Consider the following 26,024-nt stretch of genomic DNA (forward strand, 5'->3'; position numbering starts at 1 on the left):
CTCTGTGGGTCGGGTTTCCCGGTTCCCCCCTCATCTTTCACGAGGAGCCTGTTTCTCAAGCCAATGAGATGCACCTGTCATGGAAACTAGTCTGCCTACTGGCTGCCTCGCCTGCAGCCAACTATGCACTAACTTTCCTATCTTCCGGCTTAACATAAAGTCAACATCGCAGGCACACTAGGTTTTAAAGCGGTCCCGGAGGGTTAAGGGGTCTGCAGCCGAACTAGTAGGCTATATTGGATCGTTTTGGAGGTAACAGATTTGTCAAGTTCCTCACAACTCTTACTTGTATTACTTTTATTGTGTTTTCGCTTCATAGTTGACTTGCATGTCGCACATGTCAGGAAAGCGAAATCCTTTCGCGGAGAGGAACTTACCTTTTAACAGGTGTGTCGTTTTACGGAAACAAAGTGTTTTTGTGATGATGTATGGCATACATAGGCTTTTTTCAATTTTCTCCTGATGCGTCTAGTGCGTTTTAGACTGACACCTATACGATGTGGGTTATCTAATTGCTTTGTGAAATAGACTATATGTATGCCTTAAAAGTCGCAAGACTGTTCTTCACTGGGCTGCAGGGCGTGTATTTTCAATTTGACCATTTGGATTTTATTTTATTGCTGTATCGTTTTTGAGACACATTGTCATTCACGTAGACTTTGCATTATGTAAAGAAATTGGCCTACCTAGGACTACCTGCAATTTTTTAATAACCGGTTTCATCTCCGATAACCATCGAGTTACAATTTCCTTTTGTTAATCTCCAGCAACGCGTTACCTTGACTGTTCCTCTGCCATCCGCTTAGAGTAGCCTATTTGTTTGACTCGAGGATTAGAAGACGGTAGATATTGGTATTTTTTTTACTGGATTTCTATATAATTACTGAATTAGCTACTGCTTTCTCAAAGGAGCGAATTGTAATTTCAGGAATGTATGACAGACGTGACATCGTCATTAACGGATGAGTCAGTGGGCTCCACCCGTCTGTTTGTGTCGTTAGAGGGTGGGAACCTTCCTGCGATGCAGAGGCGATCATGTTTTCGTGTGTCTACCATGGTTGGTTACCCTCTCACCCTTAAGGTCCCTGTGGGATTTCCTAGACAGATGATGGCCTGTCTCCTTAATTGAATGTAATGTTAAACTAATATTGACCAGTTTCCATCATGTTCAAGCCCAATGGGAAAATGTAGCTGCACATGACATATTGTGCCTTTTTTGTTTGCACACATGTGATCTGGATTGTTTGACTCTTTTTTAGTCTTTAACATTAGAGCAAGGTCCCATACCCTTTCTACCCCTTACCCCTTCAAAACAAGGGCGAAGGGGAAGGGGTAAGGGGTAGAAATGTCATGTATTTAATCACAATCTCATGTGGTTTATTTTATGTTATGCAAGTCTGGCAATACTAATATTCACGCATCTCTTTTTGTTTGAATGAACAATCTCCAGCAGTGCCGTCTGCGCTCCACCGCATGGACGAGGAGGGAACGGTTGCGGTCACCTACCAGCCATTGCCCTGGCATTGACCAGCTAGTGTTCCATTGACCACGCAGTGCAACCGTTCCCCTTGCCCGTTGGTTTCCTCTGCGCTTCGAGGAGTTGCACAGTCCTGGTAGACCTGCCAAAAAGTGAGTTGTTTACTATCCAAACGTCTTGAAACACCATTGAGGGACACCATTTTGTACTCTGATGTAGGCGTCGAGGATGTTTGTGCAAAGAGTCGCCCTACTGTGAGCATTATAAGCACAAAGAAATGACCTCCTGGGTTACAGAATGTGTTTTCTTTTTTTTTTCTAATCCAAGATCAACATTTACTCAGTTTCAAGGAAACTGTCCTAGAACCGGGCAGTTTTCCACGAAGGACCCATGAAGTAGTCAGCATGCCCGAGGTGGAAGAAATGATTAACCTGGCCTACCTAACGGACGCGGAGCGGGAGCTGATCGTGGAGGTTCTGCACCGTGACGCCGAGCTGAGGAAGAACGAGGAGCAACGCATTCGGTGAGCGGGAACCAAAAATCACCTAGTCTGGGAACCAAAATCCTCTAGTATGGGAACCAAAAATCATCTGGTATGCGAACCAAAAATCATCTAGCATGGGAACCAAAAATCATCTAGGGGAACCAATAATGATCTAGCATGGGAACCAAAAATTATCTAGGGGAACCAAAATCATCTAGTATGGGAACCAAAATCCTCTAGTATGGGAACCAAATTCATCTAGTAAAGGACACGAAATTATTGAGTAGAGGAACCAAAATCCTATACAATGGGACCCAAAATCCTCTAGCATGGGTACCAAAATATCAAGCATATGTCCTCAGATTATCTTTTATAGTAAACAAATCTTCTAGGATAGAACCAAAATCATTTAGTATAGGCCTACAGATTGTCTAGTGCAGGAACACAATTAATCTAGTATTTACATGATTTTAAATTATTGTTCATCTTTTTCACTAAACAAAAACCTGCCTACCACCTGCAGTATGAAAAAGACTGATCTAGTGTAGTCCCTTGAATTGTATAATGTTCTGTCAAACCCTTCCGAAGCTTTTACGGAATTCTGCTCTACAGAAATCAAGACAATAAAAGCACTTCACTGCATTACGGACACTCACTAAAGGGAACGAAGTAGTATCCAGCATAGTTTATAATAAATGCTTTCATTTATGTGTGGCGGTTGTTTCATGAAACCAACCTGATTAAACATCATATTGGTCGACAAATATTATTACCCAACAGCAATTTGTTGCTGATAAGGGTTTGTGTTTTGACCTTGCTCTAACTTATCACGATGAACAAATAGATTTGACAGGGGTCGAACTGAAATTCGTGTTTCCGCTTTCCATCGCAGGAAGCTGAAGTCGGACCTGCAGGACACCAAGAGGAAGGGGGCCAAGCGCGGCAGTGGAAGGTACAGTCTGCGCAGCTGCGGTCGCTGCCAGCAGGCCTTTAGTAGACTGTCTCTCGGCTCCAGTCAGTGCAGGGCGTGTAAACACAATGTGTGCCCAAAATGCCGCTCACCGCGCGCCGACGGATCCTGCCTTTGCACTGTGTGTGCCAAAGAAGCGTAAGCAAGATTCCTTCCTTCACGTTCCACCGCACTAACCCTCGCTCGGCTTGCCAACCCTGCCGTATAACAACGCTGTGAACGTCGCCATCAGCAATTGATGGTCTGATTCTGTTTGATTTGGCTTCAGTGGCTCCTAACCATGAAATCCGCCTGACGAAATTTGGCGTTCTTGCAATTCTACGGAAATCATCTCCTAATCCTTCCATCTCTTGCTAAATTCTTTCATTTCAAATTCTTGCTGACTGCGTTGATGTGCTCCACTAGGCGGGTCGGCTGAGCTGATGCTTTTGTATTTCTTCAGGGACCTGAAGAAATGCACAGGCGACTGGTTCTATGACCACAGGGTGAACCGCTTCTCCACCAAGCAGGGCCATGAACTAGTGAGAAGCTCGCTGAAGAGGCCAGCAGCTCGTGAGTACTAGAACAGGAAGGCATGGAGAGCCCGACTCTCAATGAGGAAATGGCAGTGCTCTGTCAAGAATGTTATCTTGTTTCCAGTTGAAACTGGAATGGAAAAACCCAAAAGAAATGTACTTCATAATACAATTGTGTCTTTAGTAATCAAATAGTATAAAAGAAACTAGATATGCAGTGACCTAGGTTATTTCTGGTGAAACACTGGTTGAGATAAGTGCCATCACACATTTTTCACCAATCAGAACAATTGTTTGTTGGTTAACCTCATCCCCTGCCCTAGTTATATGTATATACAGCCATTACCGTTGGTTGAACCAACATGTGTGTACCTCTTCCGTTTGTTAGTGAAGAAGCGCCAGACGGCTGGGGAGATTCTGTTGAGGAGCGCCTCAGAAGAAGCTCCACTGAAGGCCCTCCCCCTCGTCCCTGTTCCGCACCCACGGCAGAAGCCGCCGCAGCCGCCGGCTGCCGACCGAGAAGAGTAAGACCCCGTCTGGCTTCCCGACCCCTACCGTACCCCATTTATTTTCCCCTCCGATCCGAATCGTGACTCCATACACAACCCCGACTCTCTCTCCCCTGACACAGCCCTGTGTGTGCCCCTCGGATCGGCCCGCCGCACGCTAGTAAACCACAGAGCAGTGATGCCGATAATGTCGACGGATCCAGTCTGTCGAGCAGGAAGACCCTGGCGCTGTCGGCTAGCACAACCCCAGAGCCGTTGAGGTGAGGGACCTGCAACGCACCTCCCAACCACCACGCCGGTCCGCGTGCTAAACGGGATGCTAACTTGATGTTTGTGGCGCCATCCCACAGGAGAGGCAAGGTCCAGTCCAGTCCAGCCGGGTCCGATGTCTCCAGTGGGAATGTGTCGAGCAAAGCGGACAGCTTAAGCAGTCACGGCTCTTCTTCTGACGCAGCTGCACGAGAGTCTGCCTGTGGTTCCTTGGATAAGGTCTGTTTCCTGGAACAGATAGCCCTGGGGGGGCGAGGGGGGGAAATTGATGATCTTGAAACATTGTTGCATACTAGAGCACCCGTCGCTGAGACACTTTTATTCTATGCAGGTCCGATACAGATCCTATTGTTAACTAGTCTGTAGTTACTGGCAGCGTAGGTGGAACCCACTGTGCGATCCCAGACAATACCTCAAGGTTTAAGCAATTCATAAGATGCGAATAATTGTATAAATCTCTATGACTTATACATTTTTTAACACTTAACCCCCCATCCCCGTACCCCCCCGCCAAGGCCCCAGAGGAGCAGCATGTCGGCCGCAGCCCAGACACCTCAGAGGGCGAGGGCATGTTTAAGAAGAGCATACGGCGAAGAAACACTCCTGGTAAGAACGTTTTGTAAGTGGAGACTAATGCAAAGTTCTCCGGTCCAACGCCGTGTGTGTGTGTGTGTGTGTGTGTGTGTGTGTGTGTGTGTGTGTGTGTGTGTGTGTGTGTGTGTGTGTGTGTGTGTGTGTGTGTGTGTGTGTGTGTGTGTGTGTGTGTGTGTGTGTGTGTGTGTGTGTGTGTTACAGTGCACGCCTCCGCCCTGGACCTCCGTGAGGAGGCGGAGGAGGGTGTCCGTCCAGCCATGGGCCACAGAAGTCGTTCGGTCCCGGGTCTCGACATTCAGGTGACCCGTTCCCCCCCTTTCTCTGAAATGATCCGTTTCTTTCCTGTGACGCTTGTTTTGCGTTTCGAGGAAACCCGAAACCGGGTTTTAACAAACTCGGTGCTCGATGTTGATGCTACAGGATGAGGAGGACGAGGACATCGACAGCTTGGTCAACCTGCACAAAAAGACAGTTTCCACCAGTCGGCGGAGCTCATCGGTGAGTTCCACAACAGTGCCACCTCATCACACGACCAAAGAACTTAAACGCTCTCACAATACCCCCTGATTTGGACTTGCTGACGATGCACACGTTACAAGCGTTTACCGTCAACCTTTCAGGTCATGCTGGGAAGCACCGTGATCATTTACAGCTGAAATGTATGATACAATAATCTAGCATTGCGTTAAACCTGTACTAGAGTGTTGACACACAGTATGTGTGTCATACCCAATGCAGCTACACCCACGCAAGCATACCATCAACGTTGGCTTTAAACATGAGGCAGAACATTGATTCCGGTCTTGGTACAAGCGTTTACCGTTAACCTTTCAGGTGACGATGGGAAGCACCATGAGTATTTACAGCGACACGGGGGACTACGACTCGGTGGACGTGAGCGGGGAGATCGTGTACACCGTCAGCTACGACGAACATACGCAGAGCCTGATCGTCTTCATCAAGGAGTGCCACGACCTGGCCTATGGTGACGCAGCCCGGCGCCACTGCAACCCGTACGTAGGGAGGGAGGGGTTTGTGTGTGTGTGTGTGTGGGGGGGGGGGGTTAGGGTAACACAGCTGTGCGGGATGAGATAACCTCAATCCAAGGTCAAAGTAAATAACCTGAGGTTGACCCGATGGACATTTTGGTCATTGAGCAAGCGTTTGTACAAAGGTGTGTACAGATGCATGTCATTAAGGAGTAGGAAAGGGTTAGCCATCTGGCTTAAGGATGCCTATAGGTAGACTGCAGACATTGGGAATCGAACCCGGAACCTTTCGGCTGGGTGTCAAAGGCCCCAACCTCTGACCAGACTATCCTTTGCAACTTTGTCGTTTTCTCTGGATAGTAGGGAAACCTAAATTGCTAGCTTCCCTTATCTTATCTTTCCTCTTGACACAGGCCATAAAACACCAATGACGGTATACTAAATATAGATGGCATGCGCTACTGTCACGCACTCCTGTGCATTCAGACAGACTTTGGCCTGTTGATGTTTCACCTCTGCAGCTGAGCTGTACGTGCAGAACAAACACAGTAACTCGCTCCGGATGTGAACATCAAATGTAAATCTTTGTTTACCTCAAACCACACTCTCTGCGTGCAAGGATCACCACGATCTTAGATAAGATGGCTTCCAATGTTTGCAAAGCTTTGCAAAATAACCAATCTGATTTTTACTGGCACGCCATGTGTCTTGCCATTATATCTAGTCGACAAATGGATCTTGTGAAGTTTTACCGGCGGTTTTTGCACAGGATGACAATGAATCAACTTTTTTTCCTTGTCCCTCAGGTATGTCAAGTGTTATCTCCTACCTGAAAAGTCTCGCCAGAGCAAAAGGAAAACCGCGATCAAGCGAAATACTACCAATCCAGTCTACAATGAGACGCTTAAGGTGTTTACTTTATAGCTTGATTAGCATAGGAGAGCTGACCGGGAGACCATTTCTATATCATGGACTATATTTGTCTCTGAAGAAAATGAGGTTTGACTTTGGATTTGTTAAAACATACTATTACAAAGGATGTTATTGACAAAATTTAAAATATTAATTGTATTGCCTACTTATCTTTCTGCTAAGTATTGTGCTAGTATGATACATTAATATAGCATTTAGTTAAACCTGTACTAGAGTGTTGACAGAGAGTCTATATATCACACACGATACAGACTTGCTACACCCACACAAGCATACCATCACTGTTGACCTTAAGCTTTAGGCAGAATATTGACTCTGGTCTTATTTGTCACTAAACATGCAGCACAGGCCTAAATACTGTTTCAACATTTGAATGTAGTTATAATACTAGCTTCATTTGGATGAATGCAACACTTGATTCAGTTCAAATGTGGATTAGGAAAGAAGCAATTGGTCATCTTGAGTGGATTGGATCTTAAAAACAGTTTGAGTACTCCAAACATTAACGTGGGATTGAGTTCATGATCCTTTTTACAGCCGTAGGGATGTTCCACCCCGACGTCCTCATCCTCCCCCTCATTCCTCCATATCCCCTATATCTCTCATCCTCTGCTCCTTCCCTCTCCACCAGTACTCCGTCGGTCGCCAGCAGCTGACAAACCAAACCCTGGCCATCGCCGTGTGGCACAACGGCCGCCTGAGCCGGAATGCCTTCCTGGGCGAAGTGATGGTCACACTTGACGTGCGCGACCTGGACTCTCCCCAAGAGGAATGCGTTGTCCTCATGGCCAAGGTATGTTACCACCATCCGAAAAACAGAAGGTGCATGTTTTTTTGGTTTTTTTTCCCAAAGGCCAAAATGTTCCAGCTGCGTTTGAACGCTTGTGTCTACAGCTTACGTTCAGGCATGGTTACGCAACTAAGGGTTTCTATTTGAGTTTCTTGTCTTCAAACTCTACTCTGCCCTATTTTGGGCGGTGTCTGTCCCCAAGCAGGCCGATCTTAAACCCTGTCAATATTGATGGCAATAAGTGATGTGTCATTTTGTGTGGGCGTGTGTGTGTCTTCCATGGTTTATTTTATACAGACAGCCTCTCCCGAGCTAGCCTCTGCCTTTGCACAGTACAAGGGGGAGTTGGTCATCTGCTTGAAGTATGTTACACCAAAAAAGCCTGCAAAAGCCGAGCGACTCTCAGGTAAGACTACATTATGCGTGGCGGTACGACGTATTAAAAAACAAATTCCAAAGGTTTGTTTTTATGCTGAATTTCTCCACTTAGTCAAGAAAGCCCATGCAGTGGAAGGAGGGGAACTCCATGTCCTGATCAAAGAGGCCAAGAGTTTGGTGGCAATGAAAGGTGGAGCTACCTCCGACACCTTTGTGAAAGGGTGAGTGTCAAACTAAAAAGTAATAAAAGATTCATAGAGGAAGCAAGATAAATAAAAGTTGTAGGAATTAGATGAATGTCCCTTGTACTCGCTCACATTTCCCTCCTCTATTTTCAACACTCAATACTTTCAGGCACCTGTTGCCCGCCAACGTCAAGTCGACCAAGAGGAAGACGCCGGTGGTGAAGAAGAACCATAACCCTCACTACGACCACACGTTTGTGTACAAGGAGCTGAGCCTGGGGCAGCTGAGGGACATGTGTCTGGAGCTCACCGTCTGGGACAGGGAGTCCGTGGCCAGCAACGAATTCATGGGAGGTGTGCGTCTGAGCACAGGCATAGGTACGCCAGCACCAGGGAACAGCTCCACCGCCTTAAGCTTGTTCCCCTTTCGCATGGTTTATGGACCCTGTTTGTCTGGGAAACTCCTTCCGCAAATACACACACAGGGCTGAACTGTAGCTAAAACTTTGTTGAAATGCATAGGCCTAAACAGTGGCCATTTTCAGTTCTGACTTTTAAATTATACATTTTGTACAGGAATTTTGAATTATAGGTTATTCACTGCTGTTTGCATGATTATAAAAGGGACATATGGACACCATTTGATGTATACTAATTTTGTGTATACATTTTTTTGCCATCTTTTCCACTGCCAGGCAATCTAACAGTTGGGAAGGACGGCGTAGAAATGGACTCCCAGGGTGAGGAGGTGAGTGTGTGGGAGAAGATGATGCAGTTCCCAGACTCCTGGGCAGAGGGCACTCTTCGTTTGCGTTCCACCATGGGTAAAACCCCCAAAAAAGGACTCCAAACCTTGTTCTCACACTGAAATGAAAGGGACTGTTTTCAAACGGATCGTACCCCTTGAGACCAATTCCCTGTGATCATAAAGCTAACAACACCATCTAGAGTGCCTCCTGAACACTAAAACTATATGCATCACCTCATTCTCATTGAAGTACAAATATTTACATAGCTCTGTATGCTCCACCTATATTTTTTTTGCACAGCCCAGTGACATAACCAATAGGCGTTAGTATATTCAAATTATACGCATCATAATTATACCGCCTTTGGATGATTTTGTTTTTAATCTGGAATAACGTATTAATATCCATCCGTATTTATGACACAGTGATACTAGTTTGAGTATGTGCCTCCATGTAAAATAAATATATATTTTTAAAGGCTGTGTAAAGTCTTAATGTTATCCGTGAACCTAATATGTAAATGTTTTGAAGTATAGCACAATAAACTTGAAATACAATAAAACTACTAGTATAGATTCCAACTATGGGTGATATTTTATTTATTTTAAAATGTAATTTAAAGGTTTGTCTGCATTGCCTGGCACTAAAATAAATATTAAGAATCTGTGGTGATTTCACACTGGTAACATGGTTACGTTCTACCTTTTAAAACCACATTATATCGTGTAACTTAATTACATCTTCTTTCCTCTGTCTCTGGTCTCAGTCAGCTAGTTTTGATCAGTTTATCCTCATGACAACCAGGGGGACCGCCCTATCGGGGTTAGACGCAGAAGTCTCGGTGTATTTCCAGCCTGTCTCGTTCCTCCTCGTCCAGCAGGAAGTCATCGATATAGGCGAAGAGTTCGTCCGAGGACATGGGGGTGATGAACCTCTCGCGGTCCACTCCGTTTTTGTCCAGAATCAGCATGCTGAAGTACGACCGGGAGATCCTGAAGGCTTGTCTGCACGGGAACACAACGCCAAAATAAGAGTCCCTTTCCTCCGCTTTTCATTAGAATTATAACTTGAATTGTTTTTGAAGAACGGTAACTAGAGAACTGTTCAATTACACGCAGACACACACACACACCAAACACATTCGGTATACACTTGGAGATCGGCCTGTGCCTCCAGGCATTCAGCTTTGACTTGTCTAGTCTCAAATGAGCCACAGCACATCAAGCTCTGTTATCTTCATCCATGATTATGCGTTATAAAAATAGCGTTTGAGCGTACAAACCACAATACACTAAAATGTTGGTTTCTGGATGAAACCAAGGCTTTTTACACTTGATTTGAAAATGTCCAGGCACTGAACATGGATGTGGACTTGCTGTAGTATCATTCGATCGGCCATGTTACATGGAGCTTCAAGGCAGGGGCCCAGTTACCTGAGACCCTCGATGACTCCTGGATGAAGTGGTTTGGTTTTGATCCGGCCGCGCTCTTGAGGGGCCGAGCCCAGGAGCTCGATCACAGTCACATGACGCAGGTCCAGGCCACAACGCGATTTCTGAAAGTGGATTAGCAAAGTGAGTCTGACAAAAACTGTAGGAATATTCAACCTTGATGAACTATGAGCGTATCCGATGAGACATGTGTGCACTACTCGTCACCTGTATCATGAGGTTCTGCAGCCTGTATTCCTGGTTCATTAAACTAGGTGTGGAGACGATTAGCAATCTCCTATTCTCATAGAATTGATCCATGAGAGCAGAGACCGTCTTTACATTCGTCCTGAACTCCATTTCTATGGAATAGAATACACTAATTAGCATATTCATTAAATATATAATACACTTAACGTGAGCATGTGTGTGTATGCACGTGTTACTCCTGTAGACATTAACGTCCATCAATTCATACCAGAACTTTGCAATAGGAAAAACTATGCAATAGTGTTACACAAATACTGTCCATACAATCCAACAAATTTGGTTTGATTTATATTGAGGTATAAAGTAATTTAACATAGAATATCAGATGCAAACTATTTTATTAATCTCTGCTCTTATTTTATCATACGGAAAGCAAATATTCTCATCATATTTCATTGAGAATGCAGAACAATGTTCCCGGCACTCCGACACCACTGAAAGACGATAAAAAGTTTGCTGAATCAGTGCCCACACAACCCTACCCTGATGCAGACCGTGTGTTTCATCCAGGTCTTAGGGCAGTCCAACACTCACGTCTACACTCTGCAGGAGCGCCACTCCAGCTGTGGTTAAACTGGCACACGCGGCTCGACGTCCCCGTCCTCTCATGGCCTCCCTCACAGTGGTACTCACACACCGCCCCGTAGTTATTGGTGTCCGAGGAGCAGGACAGGTAACCATGCAGGGGCGGATTTAGCACCTCACATCTTCTGACTTAGCAGGAGCAGAACATGGGGGGGGGGGGGGGGGGGGGGGGGTCGCAATAAAACGACCACATTATTTTTATATGAAATCTGAGACCTTCTGGGACACTTATTTTTTCTGTTATATTTGAACTTGTGTTATGTTTTGTTCATGCAAATTTAAGGAAATGGCGAAATAATTAGGATCATGGCGAAAAGAATTGTGTTCTTTAAGTTTATTTAATTTTTTTACCACATTTGTGTTGATTGAACAGAAATGTACGATTGTTATGGTCTCAACCCACTGAGCTCGAACTCAATTGCTCCGGATGCATGAGTTCGGTCTGGCTGTAGTTAATTAACCGGCCAAAGGGGCCAGTAATGAGAAGGGACTGATATTTCTCAATTTTAGTCTATTTTTTTCCCCTCACATATGTTGAGGAATCCAGCCAAATTCAAACTAAGAGAAATAAATACGATAAGTTTATGTAAAGTAAGTTATTTCCTTACCCACAACTCGAACGATAAACTTGCAGCCGGCCCTGTTCCTTGCTAGATCATACACTTTATACCGGACAACGGTGCTCCCTTCTTTAAAAGCCGTGTTGGGCTCTTGGCCCACCAATATCACCCTGCAGAGAGAAACAATGGCACACATGGTACTTTCTATTCAAAGAGCAGACCGGAAGCTGAAAGAACAAAGTGTTGACATACTCGGGTGCTTTATCAGCCGTGTCCGTGGCAACGGGGGGGTCCCAGGCAACCTTGGCGGTGAGTGCCCCCGGGTCAGCGTACTTGGCTCTGGACATAGGACACCTGATCTTTGGGGGATCATCATCTGAAGGAAGAAAGAAACTAAACTGAGTAATTAACCCTGCAACACGAGAGAGAGAGAGAGAGAGAGAGAGAGAGAGAGAGAGAGAGAGAGAGAGAGAGAGAGAGAGAGAGAGAGAGAGAGAGAGAGAGAGAGAGAGAGAGAGAGAGAGAGAGAGAGAGAGAGAGAGAGAGAGAGAGAGAGAGAGAGAGAGAGAGAGAGAGAGAGAGAGAGAGAGAGAGAGAGAGAGAGAGAGAGAGAGAGAGAGAGAGACCTTTTCCGTGGGCATGAGTTAATTACCAAGGATTTATTTTCGTTTGAAGAGGACTGTGCAGTCAAAGATAATCTGTGGTGTTGGATGCAGTCCAGAGATGGAGAGGAAGGAAGCATATGAAGGGTTGGGGTGGAGATGAGTGTGTTTGCTGTGTGGGTAGAGACAGGATGTTGGGGGAGCTAGGCAACACATGGATCACTAACGACCATCTTATTGCAGAGAAAGATTGAATTTAAGTATGTATTCATTAAGGGGAATCAGGACTTGCTCTAAGAAAAACACTTTAAGAATTCCCCAAGAAAATGTTGGGGTGTTATCTGAATAAACTGGAACTGTACCTGTACAGACGGGTTCATTGTTGCTCCATGAGCCGTCTGGCTGGCAGGTGCGAGAGTGTTGTCCAATGATACGGTAGCCGGCTTTGCAGGTGTAATCACACCTGGAGTCCACCACGAAACCCTGGGAGCAAGTGTACCTGCCGTGCGGGTTCAAGTGCAGCACACGGCAGCGTATCTCTACAGAAAACACACACAAGGGAGGGGGCATGTACTCTCGTGAGGGGCATTAATTACACACTTTGAACTATATGATGCTCCAAAAGGTTTAATCCTTGACACAAACATTAAAGACAGCTGTGATACCTGTGATGCCACCAAATATCACGTGGTATTCCTATAGGAGTCACCAGAACCTCAAGGAAGTCCGGCGCATTTTGATCTTGTAGCCATAAATCAGTTACAGTCTCAAAGGATTTAAAATACCCACTTTGAGTGTGTGTGGGTGATGGCTGGTTGAAGTGCAGTGGGTGCTTAATGGCCATATGATGGCACCGTAAAACAAAGAAGGACCGAGGACGAGGACCTACGTCTGCAGAAGGCCGTGCCGGACCAGCGGCGGTTGGCCAGGCAGTGGACTGAGGACTTGCCCACGAGCTTGTACCCGCGGTCACAGGTCATCTCGCAACGTGTGCCTAGCGTGCCGCTGTAGCTTCTTCCTCGAGGGGAGACGCAGCTCAACTCCCCATTGGCCAGGCTCAGAGGATGACACCAGGTTGGATCTGAGGCCACAAAACACATTGAGTATCTGAGTCGCTGGAGAAAAGGTGGAACAATGGGTGATGTGGTCGGCAGTCAAAATTCATTTTCCACTGAAATTCAATTCTGATGCATTGGCATATCTTACCAATGGTTTGTGTGTGTGTGTGTGTGTGTGTGTGTGTGTGTGTGTGTGTGTGTGTGTGTGTGTGTGTGTGTGTGTGTGTGTGTGTGTGTGTGTGTGTGTGTGTGTGTGTGTGTGTGTGTGTGTGTGTGTGTGCGCGTGCGTGCGTGCTTACACCCATACCGTTGTAGTCCAGTCTTGGGCCCTCATCAATTGGTTCCTCCTCTGACACCAGCTCATAGTTACTGTACATTTCCTCCGTTCCAGCTGAAACTATAATGGCACACCATCAAGTTTATGTTCAGTTTAGTTCCTCTCAACTCAAAAAGCTCAAAAGCGTTTCCCCACCAGCCCCATGCTGCTCTGTACTGATCGTTGGCGTGTGCTGTTTCTGGTGGAGTGGCTCAGTAACATTCCACTCCTGAGTCACCTGGACCTACGATCAGTAAAGCAGACAGTGATCGCACAAACACTCCCTGGGGGGCTTAAAAAATGAAGTGGGAAACTATGGATGTCTGTAGAGAGGCCAAAATGTCTTAGCTTTTTCAATAATTTGTTGGGTACTGAAAAGACCTAAGAACATCAAAACTATAAAATCCATTAAAGTTTATGAAAGCAATCTTTTTTCGGCAGCTTCAACACTCTGCTTTGGCCTCCTCTGATTCATGCAGGGCTGATCTTTTGTGTCGTAAATGTGATCCTTTCCACCCATGTAATGTGAATGACTTTTCTGACCCTAAGTTTGGGCAAAAACCAACAAATTTGCTCAGACTATAAAAAATATGTTGAAACTGCTGCCCTCCTGCTGTGTTGGCTGAACTATGCCCACGTAAGCACGGTCTCTCCGGATGTGAATACAACTTTCCATACAGTAAGACCCTTGCTCATCATTTGTGGCCAATGCTTATAGTCACTCTCTGTCTTACTGGGATCGTAAACTATGTTTAGAAGACAGGGGAATATTTCCCACCCCCCATCTTCACTAGTTTGTTTTTGGCATGACATTAATGTGATGCTTGCTTTGACTCAACCTCTTTCATTTTGGCAAAAGGACAGCATCTAGGAGCCAGATGAGCTGTTTTAAATAGGCGTACATTATTGCATTTTTTTGGAGTTGCTCATATGGAACCTGGAACACATTTTAGCCTACGGTAGTTTGGCTGATTTTCCACTTTTCAGCAATTTCACTGGGTGAAATGTTCCATTCAGTGAAAGCTTCTTCTCATTTTTCACACAGAGACTTTAACAGAAAAGTTCCAGAAGAGAGGAGTGCACACGACCAATATACATGATGGAAAGCCGTGTTTAATGAGGTTCTACTACGGACTTATAACACTGTAGTGCAACAAAATACATTAAAAACACTCATCTCTGATCTGATATCGGGGATAATCTATGACTATTGAGCAAGGTCGTATAAGAACTAAAAGATATTTCTTAATATCTATTTTATTTCTAGCTTTTAGTGTTCATTATCTGAATCGTGTGGATTCTAAGGAAATTCACTGTGTGTGTGTGTGTGTGTGTGTGTGTGTGTGTGTGTGTGTGTGTGTGTGTGTGTGTGTGTGTGTGTGTGTGTGTGTGTGTGTGTGTGTGTGTGTGTGTGTGTGTGTGTGGGCGGGGGGGGGGGTTGGGGGGGTGAAAGATTGCTTTGCGCAAGAGGCATTGGAGACACAGTAATAGGCTGGTAGTAGAGATTAAAGTGCCACTGTAATGACAAAAACATCTTCTGACACAGAAAAGAAACCTGAATACACACACATGCAAATACAGGAGGCAGGAGGAGCTGTGGTAGAACCCTATCTGGTATTGTTTGTTTGAGCCTATAGTCAGAGTTGTGAAGATTCCTTGAGTGAGTAGATGGATGATCATCAACAGGGGCATATCTGCAGGAACCCAGCCCATCTGTGTTTAATAAAATTGTTATTGTTTGTGGAGATGCAACTGTTTCTGATTCACTGAGAACTGTCTGGTATCTAGCCTGCAAGCCTTTTCTCATCAAACAAAAGTTATCTATTCAGTTGCAGTTAAGTAACACCTTAGAGTAAATAGATCAAATGGTTAGTTACACCAAAAGAGAAAACACAAAGCATTCTTTAAGAAAGTACATATTTCTTAAAAAAATCGAGGTCAGATTTTCTTAGCTGCTTTGTTCGGATCCATAACGACTCACCTGTGACGTAGAAAATCAATATTACAACGACGCCGTGCATTGTAACTGCCATGATGAAACTTGGTTGTCCAAAAGTAAAAGTTAGGTGGATCTCCGGCGATAAGTCCCTAGCATGTCATACGGTCGTTCCCTTTAAATACAATCTAGTAGGGAATACCAAAGGACCCAGCAGCGTGTTCCGAGTTTCCCCCAACTATCCTACTCATCTTACAAAATATAGAAACTGCCACTAGGTGGCACTTTATTACTTCTTGGTCAATACCTCCCAGACGGCGCCCTTATAAACCAGTAGTTCCCATACTCAAATGGAGGAATAACAGCTGGAGCTAGTGTAGCGTGTTTGTTTTCTGAAATCCTAAGCGTGTAAACCTATATCTTAAAAGCCGCCTTAAAAATGTATTGATCGTCTTGGGCGCACGCCGACACACAAACAGACACACACACACACGCACGCACAAACACATGCACGCGCGCACGCACACACGCACACGCATACGCACACACACACGCACACACAAACACACACACGCGTGCACTCACACACGCATGCACTCACACACACAGATGCATGTATAAACACAATCTACGCTACAAACAAACGGGGACCTCACATCCATAATGAATCGTTGTTGTTGATTTGTTTTGATTTGAAACACACTAATCGGCGCTCCAGCACCATCCTCAGGACTCTCCCCACTCCCTCAGGAAAGTGAAATGTGGGTTAGTGACGACACTTCCCCCACTCCTAGGATCTATCCTGCAAGTTTTTTTCCTCAATAGGACGGAGCAAAGTTTTCTCTTCTCTTCCACGTATCAGAAAAAAAGCCAACATGTCGCCACCGTCGAGACGGCTTCAGACAAAGCCCGTGATTACCTGCCTCAAGACCTTCCTTATTTCCTACAGCCTTATATTCTGGGTAAGTTTGTGTGGATATATATATCCGCAGGTCATGTACGCTAAGGTAACAATGGGCTAAAGCGGCAATGCCCACGTAGCATGGGTCCTTCTACAACCCCGAATATAACGGGAGATCATGATCTTGCCCCCATACGAAGGGGTCGATTAGAAAGGCTTTTGTCATGAGAGATTGAAATCGGGACTTCTTTGTTGTTGAGAAGCGCTTGTTTGAAGTTCATAACCGCAACAACACACGGACGTCTGTTGTGTAGCCATTCGGCCACGCAAATAGTTGCACTTTCCATAACACGAATACTTTTTCTAAAACGTACAACGTCTGACATTGAATGCATGCAAGTAACCATTGATCAAACAACACTGTAAGAATTATAGAATGGGAATACCATAACTGAATGTAGCCTATATTTAAGAAGCAGGAGTTTAAACGCATGGACATTGTCTCTATGGTAATAACCAGCTGTTGTCCTTTTGGGGACATTAATCATAACGTGACTGGTCTAAGTGGGTGCAAAGTTCAGGTTTATTTGACAATTTATCGGTTGGGTGAGCTGATGACTACCGCAGCCTAATGCAGAGACTGCGAGGCTGATGTGTACAGTCTCTAACCTGCGGTTATACGACCTAAAGTGTTTTAAGTGCAGGATGGACGTGTAAATCTCAGTATAGCGTCTAAATATCTTAAGTTTAGATACAGCGAAGCCTATGTTGCCTCATGGCAGATGTTACTGACAACCTCTTTGTCTTAAAACTACAAAATAAATGGTCAGACAAATATATTGTGTGTGTGTGTGTGTGTGTGTGTGTGTGTGTGTGTGTGTGTGTGTGTGTGTGTGTGTGTGTGTGTGTGTGTGTGTGTGTGTGTGTGTGTGTGTGTGTGTGTGTGTGTGTGTGTGTGTGTGTGTGTGTGTGTGTACCTTTTTCTTTAAAAGCCATTTTGTATCTACTGAGAATTTTTGCTGACTATCTGCTACTGCTTCCAGGCCACAGGCGTGATCTTGCTGGCCGTCGGCGTGTGGGGGAAAGTCAGCCTAGAAAACTATTTGGCGCTGGCTGCTGACCAGAGCACCAACGCGCCATATGTCCTCATCGGGACCGGAGCCTGCATTATCGTCTTTGGGTTGTTCGGTTGCTTTGCGACCTGCCGAGGAAGCCCATGGATGCTCAAACTGGTAAGCGTTGTTGCATGGTTCTTGCGATATTATTTATATTTTATTATATAGATATTTATATCCGTCAAGCGTCCTTTGAACGTGTTGCAGTGAGCTAATCTTTTGGTGGTGTTTGTGTTTTGTCAGTATGCCATGTTCCTGACCTTGGTGTTCTTGGCTGAGCTTGTGGCTGGAATCTCAGGATTCATCTTTCGGCACGAGGTGAGAAATGGACTCCAACCCACTTTGAGCGCTACCAATTAACATGGCCACATTTATTTTCAGTTCACATGAATGTCCTAAAACGTCCTTCCCCAGCTCAAACACATACTGGACAAGGCCTTTACCACCGCTGTGAAACAGTACAACACCACCGACAGCCACCACAACGCCCTGGACACCATTCAGAGTACTGTAAGTAGTAAACACTGGCGCTGCTCTCAGCTGGTACTAAAACCAGGTAAACCTAGGAACCGATTCCTGTTTGAGGTCTCTTTTACCTTTAAACACTCAAGTTTTCGTACAGGTAACACGTTTCAATAAACCCTAAGTCTATTGCACCCGTAGTACTGTTTTAATTTGGTCCCGCTTTTGGTCCACATCATTGCGGCCTAACTTGTTTTCTGTCACTCGCTCACTCCTTTACCTGTGTAGTTGGGTTGCTGTGGCATCAATACATACACGGACTGGAATGGGACGGCCTATTTCAAAGAGAACGGCATCCCAACCAGCTGCTGTAAGACCAACCACTGCAGCCCGGAGATCCTCAAAGATCTCAAACAGGCCGCGACAGAGGTGTACGAGCAGGTACGGATTGAGTGTGGTTCCACTCCTCGGAAAGTTTGGTTCTCAGTTGGTGTTGGTGAGCTAAATCGTGGATCGATAAGGAAATGGGTTTTGCGTGTTTGAAGCTGTCGTTGAGGGTGGACTGAGGGTGTTGATGTGCTTGGGTCTTGGCTGTGATGTCTTGAATTGTGTTTTATGTATTGCATTGTCTTGTTTTATTTAGGGCTGTTTCTCTGTGGTGTCCACTAAAATGGAAGCTAATCTGGGAATCATCGCTGGCGTCTCCTTTGGAATCGCATTCTTCCAGGTACAAAAGCTGATTCAAAGAATGACCTACTGCTTCCTCTGTCAGGTCAACTTTATGTATGTAGCCCTAAATTCCATTTATAGTCTTCAAAAGCACCCCCAGGCCTCACTTTACACCCCCCCCCCCCCTAAATTTAAGGATAGACTCTCTAATTATAAGAGAACAGACAATGAGAAGGAACACATCCCTCTTTCCAGAGAGGGTTAGGAGTGCAATGAGCGCCATAAAGGGGCAGGCGTAATGGCAACAGGACAAGCAATTTTATTAAAATGAAGTTGAGCCGTGAGTCCATGTCCACTGCTGCATTCTGAGGGCTCCATGTGTTGGTCTACATGCTGAGTGTATGGTCTTTATTCTCACAGCTCATTGGAATGTTCCTGGCCTGCTGTTTGTCCCGATACATAACCAACAACCAATACGAGATGGTCTAGGAACGAAACACAGGTAAATTGCTAGGGCATATGATGTATAGGCATGTTCATTAATGCTCAATGCAATTTTGGTGGAACGGTGAGGCCTCATGTAAAATGTGTAATGAGGTTTTGACAAAGCTGTTCTCAAGTCTACAACCCCATATCTAAAATACCTCCCTTGTATTAATTGCAGACTTCAGTGGCACACTTTAGTGATGATTCAACAAGGCCTTATTTGTTTTCTAAGTGTTCCATGAAACACCAAAGGCCAACTAACTACATCCATCTCCCTCTGTGTCCCGCTGTCTCCGTCTTACAGATGTGCACCAGCAGAGGAAAAGACTTCAATGTTTTTCTCATAATTTTATTATTGCGTGTCCACGTATATTGTTTTAGGGACAAAAATAACACTTGCTGCTTCTTTTATTTGACGTACCCGATGCCAACCAAGCAGAAGAGAACTGCTATGAATTGACAAGGGATATTTGCTGCTTTTCTGAAAGGCAAAATGAAAAAGGGAGCCAATTCATTTAGTAGTAAATATAATGTTTGATTTAAGTTACCATTTCAGTCAGTCGTACCCTGCCAATTGGTAAACATTTCCAATACTGTCAACGATTGTGTTGATGTGCTGCCTACAATGTTTTGTAATTTTGCTATATTTAGTCTGTGGTTATGCTATTAAAAAAGCTGATATGCATTGAAGCAAAACCATGTGAATTTTATTGTGAATTCTGAGTATGTTGCTTATATAAAGGGTAAATATGAGGTTAGAGACATTTAATCTCATGCTGTATTTCTCCATAACTAATCTTTATGACGGTTGTCGTTATTGTTATTAATTTGTCATAAATAATTGCCTGTTAAGCCCTTTGAGACTATTTGTGATTAAGGGCTATGGAAATAAAGTTTGGTCGATTTGAAACGCATGTTTTTTTCAAATACAAGTACATAGGATATTAGTCAGACAGTTAAATAACATGTTGGCTACAGGTCAAAAATATATTATTGGATTTGATTGGTTGTGAGGAACTTAAAGGTAAAGTGGTGTCAGGTGTGCAGAGAAGTGGCTAAAATAGGAGGCAATATCATAGTTTAATTGAATGCTGATTATCTGTTAGCAGTAGAATACCTGTAAAGTTTACCTGTTACAAGTAACTGTATAACAAGACCATGCATACAACAAATATGTGCTGCGCGATTCATGTAGCATTTTGAGAGGTTTATTTAATATATTATTATCCACGGGGAACCTAGGATATTCCTTTCCTACCTCTATTTTCTAAACCATGCAGAAAGCGCAACACCATCTCAGGCATGATTTCATTCTGAACACCAGGTGGCAGTACTGTACTGCACAAACTATTGCGTGCACAACCTGTGTGTCGTCTTTAGAGGGTAATGTTTTTTTCTTATTCTTTATGGTAAAATAATTGTACGGTGCACAAAAAAAACTCCACACGGTCTGAACCTGTCCTTTAAAAGGAAGTGTAGTATACGATGCATATTATTGCGGAAACGCAAATGGTAATGCCTTTGATGGAGATGCTTAAGTGTTCTGCGATTGGTTCGCTTGGTATCAGGCGCCTCAAGAGCCCGCCTTTAAACCGGTCCCGTCCAATAGGCTCGGTTACATTGAGCAGAGATGGGGGCTATTTGTTCTAACCCGGCGTCGTCTCTATAAAAGCCCTTTTCCGCTGTAAACTAGTCGGGGGAATTTTCACCTTTCTTCCCGGCAGGTGATGTGCAGAGGAGCTCGAGAAGTCCTCGAGTTGTATATGAACAAAGCACCATCGCCATCAAGAAATCATCTCCTCGGTCTACCTCCTAATTCGGGTCAGTTTATAAATACAGCGTAATCACAACTGCTCATCTTTTTGTGTTGCACTCGTGCTAGACCTACTATTTCAACTAACGCTATTAACTCCTAGTTGCGATTTTTGTGTGGTTGGAATACTTATTCGTTCGTCTGATCGTAAATGTCTAACCTTTCTAGTTTTTCAAACCTTTATAACTGCTTCCAGTTAATCCGTTACCGCGACATACCGCGTCTAGATGTGTCCTGTGCGACGCGCCCTGCAGCCTCGCTGCACTCGGTCTTGTGTCGGGTTACCTAATGATGGTTTCACTATACATAGTTCTACGATCTTGACTTATCTGTTATTGTGTACATACCCACACTATGGTAGCGTCGGTGGCCTACGACTCATATGAATGTTTTTCTCTTTTCTCAGAAATTGGATCATAGCCCCACGGGTAATTTGGCGTTTCTTCTTTGACTCCACCTGCCTCTTATTCTATCACCAAGCGAACTCTAAACACCCTTCAAGATGATGCAAATAATCAACGACCCGGCGAGCAACAAGCACTCCCTCATCAATATGATGAACCGTTTCATCGCGGCCGCCAACAACATGGATGAAACTATCATGGTGCCGAGCTTGTTGCGGGATATGCCGCTGGAGGAACGAGCCGAAGCTGCAGAGATTGAACCCAACAACAATCAGCACCAGCAGCAGCCCTGCCTCATCAAGCAACGGGATATGTACGAGCACTACCTCCTCCTCAAGTCGATAAAGAACGACATGGAATGGGGGCTGCTGAAGCGGGAGCTGAGTAGCGGAGCCAGTTTCCTCGAGATGGCCGTCAAACAGGAAGAGCAGAAACCGGTGACCGGGGATCTGCCCAACGAGGACACCAACTCGGACTTGGAGGAACAGTTCCACTTCCACCTCCGCGGACTGTTTGGTGTCCTGTCGAAGCTCACCGTGCAAGCAGACCACCTCACGAACCGCTACAAAAGGGAAATCGGGGGTGGGAATTTCATGAGATAGGGTTTGCTTAAGTTAAACCAGACTGCACACTTCGTTAAGACAGGCTTGTTTTCAAAGAGAACGTGGCCGCCACCTCTACTAAAATAACTGCAATGGACAGCAATCTGACCAGGGCCTTTTCTTTCCCATTCCTTTCAAAGTATGCGCCATGCCACCCTTTCCCCAACGTCAGCCAGCTCTACTAAACTTATTTTAAACACCTGCTGTACTGTACCCTGAGCCTTTAGGATCTTTTTAAACTGGATTATTTGCATCGTCTTGAGGATATAGACACTTAGTGGTTATGCAGAATCTCCCCCTAGTCGTTCATTTCAAGTTTGGCAGGGAATTAGGTCAACGGGGCACTGGGTGGGACTGACCTCACCTTAGGAGCATTTTGAATTCTGGCTATTCTGACACAAAAAAGTGAGTAAAATTCTGGGCTTTAGGTCCTTGTCAAAAGACGTTATATATTTCAACATTTCCAACCCAGTAATTGTAACATGTGCCTTGAATTTTATATGCTATCCATGCCCTCTCCATTCGATTCCTATCTGGTCCCTCTTTTCAGAAATTGGTTTAACAGTTGTAACCGGTGTTGTTATGGTAACCACTTATTTGTTTTGTCCTTTTGAATATTTCATTTTTTTATAAATATATATATTGCAGTCCAAATGAATAAAGAATTGGAAATAAACATCCTTTATTTGTGTACTTTGTTACAGAATGTGTCCTCTTATGTTCTGACCCCCCCAGGAGTAGGCGACTAGCATGGCGTGACTCCCTCAGGCAGGTCTGAACATGAACCCACATTAAACTGTTGCTTCAGTCCTTATGAGTAGTCTTCCACCGATTCTGTAATGTCTCTGGGATCCCTGAGGTGTGCCCTAACTGAAGGGCTTTTGCCAAGGATGGGACAGAGCAATGTTGATATCTAAAGGTGTGCCTGGGAAGAGACTGGTATTGACATTTCAAAGGGAACTTGACTCAGAATATGCTTCAAGTTGGAATACTTGAGCTGGTGTTCGTGGTGATGTTTTTATTATACGATGTTAACCATGGCCTCTGCAAAAAACGAATTGCATGGCTTTTAAATTCTATGGCCCCATATTTCATATTAATTTCTTCTGGAAATGAACTGCATTGAGTGCCAGGTAGCGCAGTGGAATCGGGTTAGATATTATTTTTAAGGTCAGACCGGTCTATAAAAGAGTCACTTGAATGCTGTTAAAACAATTATACATTAACTTACTAGATGACACTTTCATATGCAGAGTTGTCTTGTACAAAATTGCGCTATGGGATACCGCTTAAATGCGTTATCTTTAGCTAATATGAGGTCATTATCTCAGACTGACAAATTGATCCATCCCTCTCGATACCCCGCCCCTTAGCAACAGTTCCACCAACGGTAGCCAATCCGGTTCTTTCTCTTGCACACTCTGACTTCCCTTCTCTCATATCCACAGCAATGTTGTAAACAAGCATTTAAAAAAACGACCACTGAACAGCAGTCACCATTGGAAAAACCATGCTCCTTTGACAAAACACTGAACATGCTGGGACTGAGGACAAGATAATTGAATATACAAATAATTGCACAAGCTTTATCATGTTGGCTTGCAGGGCCTCGTTTCTTTCTGTTCACAGATGCTCGCAGAAATGCTGCCAAATCAAAATGGCAGAAATTACAGGCTATTCTGGCAAATGGGGTTAAGCACACTGTGCATAACAACTTTGAAAACAGAATTAAAATAAGGCTAAATAAATAAACGTACCATCTAAAACCATGGGATTAATGATTTTATGAGGAATATAATATTTTACAATTGTATCATTTATTTGTACGATTCCATATTTGATTTATTCATGAGGTATTGATTTTGCATGCAGGATTCCCATTGTAATTAACCACAGGGAAGTGTAGACAGACATGGTTACTCTACAGCACAAGCAAGTCCCCCCAGGTCACATTCACCTCTTGGGAAAGGTGATAGCAAATGATACAGTCACTCTGCCCTCGAGATTACAGCTAACCATGTGCCAATTAAAACATAAACTATTTTTGCAGTTGTTCAGCAATCGGGCCTACAAGAGTGAAGCAACAGTGTCCTCTTGCTTCATTCAATTATAATACACAAATTGTTATTTTGTGCGTGCGAGAAAAACACCTTCATGAGTCATGACTATGGAAATCTATTGCAAATACAATGATCACAGTCAGTCCAACCATCGCACCCCATAACAGAAAAATACATCCCACTTATGTACAAAAATCAGTGGTATATTTCCCAAGAAGATTTGGTGAGTCTTTTTTTCCCGAAGAAGGTTTTGCAACAATTCATAAGGGAAGGAAATGTTGCGTGAGTAGGAGGTGTTAGTGTTTAGAGCGTGGGACCTCGGTGGCTCACAGAGCCTTGGGAGGAGTGCATGGGAGGCATTTGGTGTTGAAAGGTCCTCCTTCGTTCCCTCTGTAGCTGGCACAGCCAAAGGTCCAGGCCTTGGCCATGCCGAGGTGGCGTGATCATACAAACAGATGATTGGGCAGAAGATGGCATTGGCAGCCGTATTTAGCAACAGCTGTATCATTGGCAACGGGCTGTATCACAATTAACATGGCATGGCATGTTTATATGGGAGGCTAGCCGCAAATATAGGTCAGGGCTGAAAGAGTCATGTTTACTGGACCAGTCTGGAAAGTTTACCTGATTAATGGTCGATAGACACTAGGGTCAGACGGTCAAACAGTATTTATTGCTGTTGTGCTATCTTTTTGGCAAGCTGCTGTAACCTAACATACCGATATTTGTTATATGTTTTGCTTTCCATGGCAAAACCTGTTGAACCAAATCGACTCCTGCCCTTCACCTTGTTGGATGTCGTTTGAGAAACCTGAGATGATCTAATTGTCAAATAAGCCTCTTACAATTTAAATAGCTTACGTTCGGTGCTGCGTCGCATCGCGGGCCTGGAGTTACTATGGCATCGGCATTGTGAGGAAAGATCATCCAGTGGGTCCGTGGGGTTCGGCCTACATCACAGAGCATGCTCGGACTCACAATATGTGGCTTTGTGCTGCAGACGTAATGAGCACCAGCATGCTCCATCAACTGATTAGCATTTTCCCAACAGACATCTGTTAAAGAGCTGAGGGGCAGCGGGGTCGAACTAGAAGACTAGAGGCGAGAAACTTCTACTCCAACAAAATATCTCCTCGGGGAGTTCCTGAAAGCTTATCGTTATGTACTTTGGGTTATAGTATTGTTCTCTGGCCAAGTATGCTTGAAGCAGAAAACAGGAAGAAAAGTTTTAGTTAATGTCAAAACCCTTAAAACAAACTTGAAGTAGAAAAAATATTGTTGTAAACAGAAATGCATCTCATGCATGCATGGATTGCCGTGTCAATGCAAAAGCCAATAGCCGTCGACAGTAACACATGCAGGCATGCACATCAAACTCTCTATTTGTTTCATGAGAGAAAGGATTATCTCAGAGAGGGAAGTAACTATACCACAACAAGCAACAAGGAGACAGAAAGCCAGTCACAACAATATCAGTATCAGCTCAGGGGCTCCCATGACCCTCCCATTTCCCCATAACTGGCACTTCTACGGGCTGCCCTGGAGAACAGTATGTTCCTTTTGGCGTCGATGTTTCCCTCCAGGCTTCCATCAACACGGCCTCAGAGCCCTCCCACTGCCTCCCCCCCACAACCCCTTGATTGGGAGAATCACTCCGTCATGCGGTGCAGAACTTGTGGAACATAAACCAAACGCACGGGCGGCGATCTGGCTACTGTTTGAACAGAGCACGACACCCAAGTTGTCGTGAAACATGACACCTCTGCAGCTATCCTGTTGCAACCTTGCAAAGTGGCCGATTTTATTGGCCAGGTGAAAAGAATGACAGGATGTGCGTATCCAAATAAAAAAAGATACAATGCCTTGCAATGAATGCAAATGGTGAATCTTGAAGTTCACGCACGCTGACACC

At 44.6% G+C, this 26,024-nt stretch overlaps 4 protein-coding genes across 13 annotated transcripts; 3 read left to right on the forward strand and 1 right to left on the reverse strand.

Annotated features, from left to right (window-relative positions):
• Window positions 1–45: 45 nt before the first annotated feature.
• On the forward strand, window positions 46–10,858 carry sytl4 (synaptotagmin-like 4). Of its 9 annotated transcripts, none has more exons than XM_056600016.1 (18): window positions 49–252; window positions 1,451–1,629; window positions 1,805–2,000; window positions 2,854–3,069; window positions 3,374–3,483; window positions 3,835–3,970; window positions 4,078–4,215; window positions 4,306–4,444; window positions 4,741–4,831; window positions 5,021–5,118; window positions 5,240–5,317; window positions 5,654–5,832; window positions 6,615–6,717; window positions 7,373–7,534; window positions 7,829–7,937; window positions 8,022–8,130; window positions 8,264–8,472; window positions 8,790–10,855. In XM_056600016.1, exons 3-18 carry the CDS (start codon window positions 1,882–1,884, stop codon window positions 8,960–8,962), a joined length of 2,169 nt encoding a protein of 722 aa, XP_056455991.1. In that variant the 5' UTR covers window positions 49–252; window positions 1,451–1,629; window positions 1,805–1,881; the 3' UTR covers window positions 8,963–10,855. The 9 variants fall into 9 exon arrangements, with proteins under 9 accessions (XP_056455988.1, XP_056455987.1, XP_056455985.1 ...); XM_056600019.1 differs by having other exon boundaries at window positions 50–252; window positions 2,854–2,913; XM_056600020.1 differs by having other exon boundaries at window positions 50–252; window positions 1,821–2,000; window positions 2,854–2,913.
• On the reverse strand, window positions 8,693–15,867 carry srpx2 (sushi-repeat containing protein X-linked 2). Its single transcript, XM_056600021.1, has 10 exons — window positions 15,646–15,867; window positions 13,656–13,745; window positions 13,180–13,371; window positions 12,653–12,829; window positions 11,941–12,064; window positions 11,737–11,858; window positions 11,078–11,257; window positions 10,502–10,635; window positions 10,277–10,398; window positions 8,693–9,847 (listed from the first exon to the last, which is right to left on the reverse strand). The coding sequence occupies exons 1-10, from the start codon at window positions 15,695–15,697 to the stop codon at window positions 9,667–9,669; spliced, it is 1,374 nt and encodes a 457-aa protein (XP_056455996.1). The 5' UTR covers window positions 15,698–15,867; the 3' UTR covers window positions 8,693–9,666.
• A 331-nt stretch (window positions 15,868–16,198) lies between these two features.
• tspan7 (tetraspanin 7) lies at window positions 16,199–20,157 on the forward strand. 2 transcript variants are annotated; one of them, XM_056600022.1, is made up of 8 exons: window positions 16,199–16,562; window positions 17,545–17,733; window positions 17,860–17,934; window positions 18,031–18,126; window positions 18,367–18,519; window positions 18,722–18,805; window positions 19,168–19,249; window positions 19,538–20,157. In XM_056600022.1, exons 1-7 carry the CDS (start codon window positions 16,476–16,478, stop codon window positions 19,234–19,236), a joined length of 753 nt encoding a protein of 250 aa, XP_056455997.1. In that variant the 5' UTR covers window positions 16,199–16,475; the 3' UTR covers window positions 19,237–19,249; window positions 19,538–20,157. The 2 variants fall into 2 exon arrangements, with proteins under 2 accessions (XP_056455997.1, XP_056455998.1); XM_056600023.1 differs by having other exon boundaries at window positions 16,316–16,562; window positions 19,412–20,157.
• Window positions 20,158–20,895: 738 nt separating this feature from the next.
• On the forward strand, window positions 20,896–22,361 carry mid1ip1l (MID1 interacting protein 1, like). Its single transcript, XM_056600024.1, has 2 exons — window positions 20,896–21,054; window positions 21,453–22,361. The coding sequence occupies exon 2, from the start codon at window positions 21,549–21,551 to the stop codon at window positions 22,050–22,052; it is 504 nt and encodes a 167-aa protein (XP_056455999.1). The 5' UTR covers window positions 20,896–21,054; window positions 21,453–21,548; the 3' UTR covers window positions 22,053–22,361.
• The last annotated feature ends 3,663 nt before the right edge of the window (window positions 22,362–26,024 follow it).

This window comes from Gadus chalcogrammus, chromosome 10 (genome assembly GCF_026213295.1).
Source record: "Gadus chalcogrammus isolate NIFS_2021 chromosome 10, NIFS_Gcha_1.0, whole genome shotgun sequence".
Classification (NCBI taxonomy): domain Eukaryota; kingdom Metazoa; phylum Chordata; class Actinopteri; order Gadiformes; family Gadidae; genus Gadus; species Gadus chalcogrammus.